Here is a 9,700-nt window from a genome sequence, read left to right on the forward strand (position 1 = left end):
TTTAAGGATTTATATTTATTCATCAACTTCATCCTTGGGACATTTTTTAATTTTTTTTCATTTCTATAACATCATAGATCAGAAAAATTAAAAAAAAATTAAATATAAAAAATTTTCTAAATTTAAATGCAGATTTTTAGAGTAGTGAGCCAGACACATTTGGACGTATGCCACTTCAAAATCCGATTAAGATAAGTTGAGTTATGGAGCTTAGAACCTCAGCCTTTGGACATTTTTAATGTTTTTGAATTTTTACATCATACCATCAAAAAAATTACAAAAAAAAATTTTCTAAAAAATATATTTTTAAATTTGAATGCAGATTTGTAGAGAATTGCACCAGAAACATTTAGAGGTATGCCACATCAAAATCCGATTAAGATAAGTTTAGTTATGGAGTAAAGAACTTCATCCTTGGGACATTTCTTAATTTTTTAGAATTTCTACATCAGAAAAATTAACATAAAAGAAAATAACATCAAAAAAATTACTCTACGAGTAACCGGTATAAATAGTATTTGGCACCGTAAAATTCGACGTTTGAAACACATTTCGCAATTACGTGTTTTATTATTTATGTATTTTTTATATACTTTATTCAAATTCTATAAAAACGATACTAAGACTGTTGAAACCGTTATTTTAACGGTTGCAGTATTTTCAATACTCAATAGTATATTTTGGCAACTATCGCAAACTGAGCAGTGCTCTTAAACGGCCACACTGTCGTTCGTATTCCTAAGGTGCAGCCCTGGTCACTCTGGGCACGTAGTCAAAATGAGGTTTTTTTCCGGCGTTTTCGTAATTTTATTAATTAAACTTTTCCAAAATGCCAACGCCGGCGAGATGGAAGTCGTCGGTTGCGGAGGGTTCATCAAGAGCCACGCCGAGATCGACTTTTCCCGTGTGGAGATCAAACTGTAAGTAGCAGTTCCAATTGGGGGTGACCTGATAAGAATTGTGGCGCATGGTGGCCGCTAATTGAATAATAAATTAACTGGCCCGTATGTGATTAACCTAATTCCATCTCGTTCTGCAGACTTACCAAGCAGGGATCCCTGAAGGACAAGACGGATTGCTCACCCTCAAACGGATATTACTTCCTGCCCATTTACGATAAGGGCGACTACCTGCTCAGCATTTCTCCGCCGCCGGGTTGGAGCTTCGAGCCGGAACAGGTCGAGTTGAACTTCGATGGCAAGACGGACGTTTGCAGCCAGGGTCGCGATGTGAACTTTGTGTTCAAGGGCTTTGGGATCACCGGTCAGGTGGCCCTCGCCGCCGGCGGCGGAGCCAGTGGCGTGGACGTGGAACTGCGATCTGAGCAGGGCGAAGTCCGGCGCACAAAGAGCGATGCGAACGGAGTGTTCTCCTTTACGCCCATTATTCCCGGTAACTACGTGGTGAAGGCCTCGCATGCAAGGTGGCACTTCTCCAAGGCGGAGCACAAGGTGGTCGTGGTAAGCGGAAACACAGAGCTGCCGGCGAACTCCTTAGTGGTCTCTGGATTCGATGTGGTTGGTCGTTTTGATTCCAGCTCGCAGCTTCCCGGAAATCTGGGCGTGGCTCTTTACAAGAAAAAAGGAGTAAGTCTAATCCTTTGCTAAACCCTATTCTGAACAAAATTTGTTTTTAACTTTTATAACCACATCAAATAACTTTTATTAAACTTTATTTTTATTTTGTGACTCAATGTGACAAATGCCTTCTAGTATTTTAACTTTACCAATTATTAATTTTTTGACTTTCTCTTTTTAGCAATCTTTAGTGCCAAAATGTGAGACATCCTCATTAGCGCCGGCTAATAGTGTCAATAGCGCATACGAATCCCCATCCTCCTGCTTCTCCCAGTTGGACAAATCAGGAGAGTATATTTTCAAGAATGTGCCATCCGGAAAGTATCTGTTGCAAGCTATCAACCTAGATTCCAAGTTGAAGCTGCACTTGAGTCCCGAGCTGTTGGAACTAGAAGTAGGCAAGGATACGCTGCAAGTCAAGGAAGAATTCAAGATCACAGGCTTCACAATTTCCGGTCAGGTGCTGACCTCCGCCGGAGGTCAACCCTTAAAGTCAGCTGTTGTCAAAGTAAATGGAAAGAAGGTGGCCGAGACTGATGCCCAGGGCTCGTATACGTTGGAGAACTTAAAGGCAGGCACTGTCAACATTGAAGTGGAGTCTTCCCAGCTGCAGTTTTCTCCACTGCAAGTCAAGGCTCAGATCAACACCGCTTCCCTGCCCACCATTGTTCCATCTGCCTATGAGGTGTGCGGAAAAGTAGTGTCCCCGAAATCGCACAATGTTGGACTGACCAAGATTGGCTCCACCTTCCACTCGTCGGCCTCCACAAATGCACAGACCGGAAACTGGTGCGCCTTTCTCCCTGTTGGCAAATATACCATTGAAGTCCTGACCACAGATGCAGACAAGGCTGCTGGAGTGCAGTTCTTCCCTGTTCAGCAGCAGACGGAGGTTCGCGATGCACCGGTCAACGGCATAACCTTTTCCCAGCTACGCGCAAAGATTCGTGGTGAACTGCAGTGTCTGCCTGATGCTACCGCCACCTGCACATCCGCTGAGGTCACCCTGCAGGCTTTAGATGCCACCGGACAGCCCACGGAGAACAAGTGGAAGGCCAGGGCACATCGTAAGTAATCATTATTTAGTTTAACCATAAGAAAAAGATGAATTTTAGCCTTAGAACATTTAAGTTTAAAGTGGATAATTTGGATTGGTTTTAGATAATTCCACAGAAATGCAAAGGAGCTATCATCCAACTTCAAACCAGTTTTTGTAATTTAATCAAGAAGTACCATACAGTGTACTAGGTAACCTACCCAAAATTATTTTATACGCATTACGTTACCACTGGACGCTGATAAGTAATAAGATTACAACCGTAGATAATGTATCTTTGGCGTAATGGTCTTGTTTGAATTAAGATGGTCTTCCGCCTAACTATGTATCAGTAAGATATCCATTTGCTATTATACAACTTATGCCATTGCATTGTAGGTGGCAAATACGTTTTTAAGGATATGCTTCCTGGTCCCTATGAACTTACGATTCCCCAGGGAAATCTCTGCTATGAATCGACCCGCGTGTTCCTGAACGTTGCAACTGCCGAAGAAGATGCACCACCATTTGTGCACAAGGGCTACGAGGTGTCCATTATCTCTAGCCATCGGGCACTGGTAAGTCTGACTGTTAAAATTACCTAATATCTTAAATTATCTAAACTTTCAATTTAAGATGAAATACACACACGTCACTGGACCTTCTGAGCCAAAGGCACCTACTGAATCACTGAAGATTGCGTCAGGAGTAAATACATTCTGCGTGAGCAAGTATGGTAGCTACGATTTCAAGCTAGAGGGCTGCCACACGTATGATGCGTCGCTACCTAGCAAGTTCATCACCCCAGAACCAGATCAGTTGCAAACACTAATCATTAATGCAGTGGCCCACAAGACTGGCGTTCGTGTTCTATCCACAGAACCCACAGCCGATTCCATAAAACTGGTGCTCGAGTCAGAGTCGCTGGGTCAGGAGGTGATCACACCCATTGCTGAGTCCCACAAAGTAGATGGCAAGTTCGCCTACCGCTATGACACGTATCTGAAACCGGAACAGGTCCTTCGTATTACACCAGTGAGCGATGTCCTACTTTTTGCCCCCCAACAACACGAAATTGTTGGCAGCAGTGATTGTGTAGATATTGCCTTTAACTTTGTGGCTACCAGAGGTTTGATTCTACGCGGAAAGGTGGTTCCTGCCATTAAGGATGCAAAGGTCACACTGTCATTCCCTGATCAGCCTGAGTTGCAGAGCCTGGAAGTACTCACCTCCGTAACCGGAGAATTTAAGTTTGGGCCCATTGAGGAGTCTCTAGCTTTTGATCTTAAAGCCGAAAAGGAGTCCTATGTGTTCAGCGACTACAACCGCCAGACAGCTTCGTTTAGTGCTCACAAACTCTGCGAGATTTCCGTGGTTGTCAAGGATGAGGATGGTCAGACATTGGGCGGAGTCCTCCTCTCGCTGAGCGGTGGTGAGAGCTATCGCAAGAACCTCGTCACCGGCGATAATGGAGCTATTAATTTCCACTCCCTCTCGCCATCGCAGTATTACCTGCGCCCCATGATGAAGGAGTACAAATTTGAGCCCAACTCAAAAATGATTGACATCAAGGATGGCGAGACTGTCTCCGTTGTCCTAGTGTAAGTAAAATTTCTGATCATTCCTTAACATGTAAAGCATTTCTTATTCTTTTAGTGGCAAGCGTTTCGCTTACTCGATCTTTGGCTCTGTAACTTCCCTTAACGGAGATCCCTTCGCCGGCGTTAATGTTCAGGCCACAGCCGAGGATGGTTGTCCCCAGCAACAGGAAGAGGCCACCAGCGAGGCGAATGGACAGTACCGCATCCGGGGCCTGCAACCTGGCTGTAGCTACTCCGTTCACGTCGTCCCGGACAAGGAAATCGTGGAGCGATCTATTCCTGCCCAGCACATAGTTAAGGTGGCCAGCGAGGATGTGCGCGACATAAACCTGGTGGCTATTAGCCCCCTAAAGATTGTGGACATCACCGCCAGGGTGACGGCCACACTCAATGAGCACTACAAGACGCTGCGCATTGTGATGTACCGCAAAGGAAACTCGGATTCTCCTGTATTCTCGCAGCGTGTCGGCACTCCGGTGAACCCAAAAGCAAGACTGAATCCAGGCATCACCGTCTTCTTCCCTCGCATTCCTTTGGACGGCAAGAGCTACGTGGTAGAACTGCAGTCCACCCTCTCCGATAAAACATATACTTACAAGCTGCCATCGACTACGTTTGTGGCTGACCGGGGTTCCGTGTTCGTTGAGCTGGAGTTTAAGCCGGAGGTGCGCGCAGCCGAAGCGGATCTCAACCAGAATTCGATTTCGGCTCTGGTGCTAATCGCCTTGGTGGCCATTGCCTTCTTTAAGCAGGATCTGGCCACCAGTTTCCTCAGCTTCGTGTGGAGCAAGCTTAACGATGTCGCCGCCAATCTAGCCCAGCGGCAGAAAAGCAAGACGCAGGTGCGCAAAAACGAGCCAATCAACCAGCGCGAAATCGAACAGATGGCTGACCAGATAAATGCCATCAAGAAGAAAAAGACCAAGAAGATTTAGTTTCGACTGTTAGTCATTTTAGTTGATCAATTTAGTCACATTTTGAGGTATTCGCGGTAGGTATTCATCATATGGTTTTGTTTTCTGTGAGATTTTGTTTAACCCTGTTGTAACTTAAACATTTTTAATTTGAATTGCATTTAAGAAAACGTTGTAATTTTTCACTTTCCATACATAGATTGAGGCAAGTTTATTTGTGTTCGTTATTCACTCTTATAGCTAAAATAAATAAATACAATTAAATAGTTTAATTAGACAAGGCTGTTCTACTGCATCAAGATGTGCTCGGCAATGGAGCTTAGTTTGCGATTCTTGTGTTTGGCATGTCGCCTTTCGGCCTGCAGGTTGATCTCATTCTGCGAATCCTCGCTTCCTGATTCCTCGGTGGCTGCCTGCTCCTCCTGTTGCTGTTCAGCTTCTTGTTGGTCCGCCTCCTGATGTCCCGCCGACTCCTGAGTTTCCTCGGCATTCTCGTTCTCGACGAAAACGCACTCGGGATTGACGGCAGCACACTCGCCAAAGCTGGTGGCTCTGGCCATTGGGTTCCTGGCATTGGTGTACTTCTCAAAGAATCCGCGACCCACAATGCGGAAGGCCATGCTGGTCATGGGATTCAACTTGGATCTGAACTCCATTTCACAGACGAATCGTCGTCGGCACGCCTTGGAGTCCAGGCCCAAAAAGGCGAACATAAAATCGGCAATCCTAAAGGAGAATTAACGAAATGTAACCTAGTCTAGTGAATATTAAACAACATGTACTTACTGCTCTTCGGCGGGCATTTGGCGAGCCACACTCTCTGAAATTTCCTCATCCACAATCTCCACCTGCTCCTCCTCCTGCTCATCCTGCTCATCCGCAGTGCTACGCTTGCCGCGTCGACGGGTATCCACGATACCAGATGGGCCACTTGGTCCAGAGGAAGAGGGAGATTCGTTATGGTAGTCGCCTTGCACATCAGAGACTATGTCCGATCCTGCATAGCTGCTGTATCCGGAATAGGGCTCGAAACTGGCGCTGGAGTCAAAAGATGATGGTGCATCATAGTGCTCCGAGTGATCGTGGTCCAGAGAGTAGGGAATGTGATCGTGATGGGAGAAAGACGAAGGACTAAAGAATACAATTCATTAATAATTAACCGCTAAGAGTGGCATGAGTCGTATGATCTACTTACGGATGATCCAGGATGATCTCCTGGTTGCACCTGGCATGGGGCCAGAAATAGCGCAGACCCAAGTAAATGGCACTGCCCACAAAGAAGGATACGATTACCACTTTCACCTTGATCCAGTAAGCAATGGCAATGGGCCACAGGTGACGATCTGTGGAGACAACCAATAAACATCAACACGATTAAATCATTTACCATTGCATCAGATTTGGAAAACTTTCACTGCTCGACTTCTATTTCTACTTTTGAAAGAAGGTTTCACGACAATGTATTAAACAATATCTATGCCCAAGATTGAAAGTGAAAAGTGTTAATTGAGAGCAATTCGTGTTCGTTCAATTTGGATGAGGTGCGTCTGGCCTGGGATTCGAACTGTGGGGAAACTTTCCAAAGAAAGTAGGATGGTTAACGCCCATGAGATGGGATTATGTTCATTCCAAGCGATCAGAATACTTGTAATACTAGCTCGCTAATTGTTATATAAATTATGCTTTTTGATAACATCGGTAGTATCTATGTACTCAAATGTGTCTGGGGGACTATTGTTAAGTAACTTTTTGGAAGCAGTTCTGTGTCTGTTTAATCAAAGAATAGCAAAAAGGGATAGAGCTATCTAAAAATGACATGTAAAATCTAGGATTGTAATATCTGATATTACTTACACCAGAACATGTGGTGGCGATGGCGGCGAGTACGTCCCTCAAACTCCATTAGGTCACGGCCGAAATTTTCCCATGTGTCCTCCACTTGGTTATCCAATTGCGCCGGGGCCTCCTCGTTCTTCGTCTCCTCGCAAAACACCAGGGTGAAGTAAACGACCAGGAGCACAGCTCCGTACCAAATGATGTTCTTGTGCATAGTTATTTAATGATGTAGCGATTTAGCGGTTTAAAGAGTAAAAGCTGGTATCCCTGTGGCTTTGGCTTTGGTTGGTCACTGCAGAACCGAATGATGCAGCTCGAAGCCGGGCATCCGCCTTATATACTACCGGCTATCGGTGATCCGCTCCAAGTTCAGAGTGATAATTGAAGCGTCGTTGTTGTAGCTTTGCGCGCAGATTTTCACACATGCGTATTGCCAGCGATGATAAGTTTAATGCCCAAGACATGCATTTGAAATTTCTTTAAACTAGTGCAATTTCACTTTCAGTCACTTTCAGTCGTGCCCGCGTTTCGAGACACTTTTGTTTTTAATTCAATTAGTATCTATTACGAAATATGGGCCCAAATGTAAGGTAATTGACAATTGGTGATTTTCCCAGAACAGTTTTCAAATGTTATGTAAAACCCCGCCAAATCGAACCGGTTAAAAAAGTTCTAACGGACTATCGACAATTCGAACGCAATAGGTCAAGAACTTCCATCACTAATTAAATTTTGTAAACATTTGTTGACTTTTTTAATATCATAAATAAATGCTTGTTTGTTGAATTATGTCCAGCTTAAAGTCGAGCGACGTGGACAGCAATCCGGCTTCGGATCCCCAGGCACCCATTACCCGGAAAGGCTTCCTCATGTCGCTGAGCACCGGCACACCAATGCCGATTCCCGAGCAAAATGTGGTAAGTTAGTGGGCTTCTAGCTAATCCTCCCCAGAACATTTGATTTACGCAAATCTCTCAGTTTGGCCGCTGTCGTCCTGTCTCCGAATTCGAGAAACTTAACCGCGTCGGCGAGGGCAGCTATGGAATTGTCTGTAAGTTTGGCTCCTCCAGATGCATTTAACCCATTGGGTAACCCGTGGAAATCCCGTACAGATCGCGCACGTGACACCCGCAGCAATGAGATAGTGGCCTTAAAGAAGGTCCGCATGGATCAGGAGAAGGATGGGCTGCCAGTCAGTGGACTCCGCGAGATCATGATCCTAAAGCAGTGCCACCATGAGAATATTGTCCGCTTGCGTGAGGTGGTAGTGGGCAAAAGCCTAGACAGCATCTTCCTTGTAATGGATTTCTGCGAGCAGGACCTAGCCTCTGTGCTAGACAATATGACGCAGCCCTTCACCGAGTCCGAGGTAAAGTGCATCACGTTGCAGGTGCTAAAAGCCTTGAAGTACCTCCATTCGCGCTTTATGATCCATAGGGATCTTAAGGTCTCCAATCTTCTGATGACCGACAAGGGCTGCATCAAAGTTGGTAGGCAGATAAGCAAACTTTAATCCCGATATCGCCCAATTATTATTATTCCATTCCCCAGCTGATTTCGGACTGGCCCGTATGTATAGCAATCCCCCGAAACCAATGACTCCGCAGATGGTTACTTTGTGGTACAGGGCACCGGAACTTCTCTTGGGCTGCCGAACACACACCACCGCGGTGGATATGTGGGCTTTTGGCTGCATTCTTGGTGAGCTGCTGCTCGGAAAACCACTGCTTCCGGGCAATTCGGAGATTGGACAATTGGACATGATCATTGATCTATTGGGTGCTCCATCGGAGTCCATTTGGCCTGGCTTTGCCGATTTGCCCGCTGTACAAAATTTTACCTTAAGTCAGCAGCCCTACAATAATCTTAAGACGAAGTTTAGCATGATTGGCCAATCGGGCAGGAATCTCCTGAATATTTTGTTTATCTACAACCCAAATACAAGAGCCACTGCCGAAGAGTGTCTGAGTAGCAAGTACTTTGTCGATCCGCCGCAGGGTGAGTTAAAACTTTTATGGTAACAAAAAAGGTGACCAGAACTGACCAAACCGTATTCCAATTTTTAGCTTGTGACCCGCGAATGATGCCCACTTTCCCACAACACCGGAACAATGCTGCACCTCCTCCACCTGCCCAGCCTCCCGCTGACATTCCAATCTCGGATTTGCTCAATGTATTTATCAAGCGCCAACGCATGGAGTAAATGAAAACGAATTTATTTGAACATTATGCAATGCACTGGGTGTAAAACTACAGGTACGGCCGGTCCATAGGCGTTTGCTTGGCCTTCCTGTCGCGGGCGCGTGGAAACCAGCGGTGCTTAGTTGTGTGGGTCAGCTGCATTAGCTCCTGGCGAGCCACTTCTGGATGTTTGCTCTTAAAGGCCCGCATCGCCGTCTTCAGTGCCGATTCCTTAACCACCGCGGAGCTTTGAATCTCGCTGATCTTTGGCAGCGGCTGGGTGTTCTCGTAGGGAACGGGTGTGTCCGGATGCCACGCCACAATGGTGCGTCCATTTTTGGTCACCGCCACGGCCTCCACCAGGCTCTTGCCACCGACGGCATTGCGCTGCACGGCGCTCGAGGAAAATAAACGAAACCCACCGTATAAACGTGCCGCTGACATTTTTTCAATTAGAGATGAACCGAATGGAACAGCTGAAATGTTATCGATTTAATTTAATGACAGTGCTACCACATTAGCTATTTTTAATTTCCACTTGGAAAAACAGCTAAA

At 45.7% G+C, this 9,700-nt stretch overlaps 4 protein-coding genes across 4 annotated transcripts; 2 read left to right on the forward strand and 2 right to left on the reverse strand.

The window, feature by feature from the left end:
* The first annotated feature begins 713 nt into the window (after nucleotides 1–713).
* LOC6543297 (nodal modulator 3) lies at nucleotides 714–5,405 on the forward strand. The gene is made up of 6 exons (XM_001969064.3): nucleotides 714–920; nucleotides 1,040–1,586; nucleotides 1,759–2,644; nucleotides 3,013–3,191; nucleotides 3,250–4,214; nucleotides 4,270–5,405. The coding sequence occupies exons 1-6, from the start codon at nucleotides 778–780 to the stop codon at nucleotides 5,147–5,149; spliced, it is 3,600 nt and encodes a 1,199-aa protein (XP_001969100.1). The 5' UTR covers nucleotides 714–777; the 3' UTR covers nucleotides 5,150–5,405.
* On the reverse strand, nucleotides 5,312–7,275 carry LOC6542309. Its single transcript, XM_001969065.3, has 4 exons — nucleotides 6,983–7,275; nucleotides 6,324–6,471; nucleotides 5,915–6,259; nucleotides 5,312–5,854 (listed from the first exon to the last, which is right to left on the reverse strand). The coding sequence occupies exons 1-4, from the start codon at nucleotides 7,176–7,178 to the stop codon at nucleotides 5,416–5,418; spliced, it is 1,128 nt and encodes a 375-aa protein (XP_001969101.1). The 5' UTR covers nucleotides 7,179–7,275; the 3' UTR covers nucleotides 5,312–5,415.
* Nucleotides 7,276–7,644: 369 nt separating this feature from the next.
* Nucleotides 7,645–9,182, forward strand: LOC6543263 (cyclin-dependent kinase 10). The gene is made up of 5 exons (XM_001969066.3): nucleotides 7,645–7,881; nucleotides 7,943–8,015; nucleotides 8,077–8,454; nucleotides 8,516–8,962; nucleotides 9,031–9,182. The coding sequence occupies exons 1-5, from the start codon at nucleotides 7,753–7,755 to the stop codon at nucleotides 9,165–9,167; spliced, it is 1,164 nt and encodes a 387-aa protein (XP_001969102.1). The 5' UTR covers nucleotides 7,645–7,752; the 3' UTR covers nucleotides 9,168–9,182.
* On the reverse strand, nucleotides 9,160–9,693 carry LOC6541077 (39S ribosomal protein L42, mitochondrial). Its single transcript, XM_001969067.2, has one exon. The coding sequence runs from the start codon at nucleotides 9,587–9,589 to the stop codon at nucleotides 9,215–9,217; it is 375 nt and encodes a 124-aa protein (XP_001969103.1). The 5' UTR covers nucleotides 9,590–9,693; the 3' UTR covers nucleotides 9,160–9,214.
* Between the last annotated feature and the right edge of the window lie 7 nt (nucleotides 9,694–9,700).

Source organism: Drosophila erecta, unplaced genomic scaffold (genome assembly GCF_003286155.1).
Source record: "Drosophila erecta strain 14021-0224.00,06,07 unplaced genomic scaffold, DereRS2 tig00000055-arrow-pilon, whole genome shotgun sequence".
Classification (NCBI taxonomy): domain Eukaryota; kingdom Metazoa; phylum Arthropoda; class Insecta; order Diptera; family Drosophilidae; genus Drosophila; species Drosophila erecta.

Coding starts and splice junctions, on each gene's coding strand:
- LOC6543297 (XM_001969064.3), top strand. CDS start 778: ATGAGGTTTTTTTCCGGCGTTTTCGTAATTTTATTAATTAAACTTTTC. Junction 3,192..3,249: donor TCTCTAGCCATCGGGCACTG/GTAAGTCTGACT, acceptor TTTCAATTTAAG/ATGAAATACACACACGTCAC. Junction 4,215..4,269: donor ACTGTCTCCGTTGTCCTAGT/GTAAGTAAAATT, acceptor TTATTCTTTTAG/TGGCAAGCGTTTCGCTTACT.
- LOC6542309 (XM_001969065.3), bottom strand. CDS start 7,178: ATGCACAAGAACATCATTTGGTACGGAGCTGTGCTCCTGGTCGTTTAC. Junction 6,260..6,323: donor GAGATCATCCTGGATCATCC/GTAAGTAGATCA, acceptor TGTATTCTTTAG/TCCTTCGTCTTTCTCCCATC. Junction 5,855..5,914: donor CAAATGCCCGCCGAAGAGCA/GTAAGTACATGT, acceptor ATTCTCCTTTAG/GATTGCCGATTTTATGTTCG.
- LOC6543263 (XM_001969066.3), top strand. CDS start 7,753: ATGTCCAGCTTAAAGTCGAGCGACGTGGACAGCAATCCGGCTTCGGAT. Junction 8,016..8,076: donor GGGCAGCTATGGAATTGTCT/GTAAGTTTGGCT, acceptor AATCCCGTACAG/ATCGCGCACGTGACACCCGC. Junction 8,455..8,515: donor CAAGGGCTGCATCAAAGTTG/GTAGGCAGATAA, acceptor TCCATTCCCCAG/CTGATTTCGGACTGGCCCGT.
- LOC6541077 (XM_001969067.2), bottom strand. CDS start 9,589: ATGTCAGCGGCACGTTTATACGGTGGGTTTCGTTTATTTTCCTCGAGC.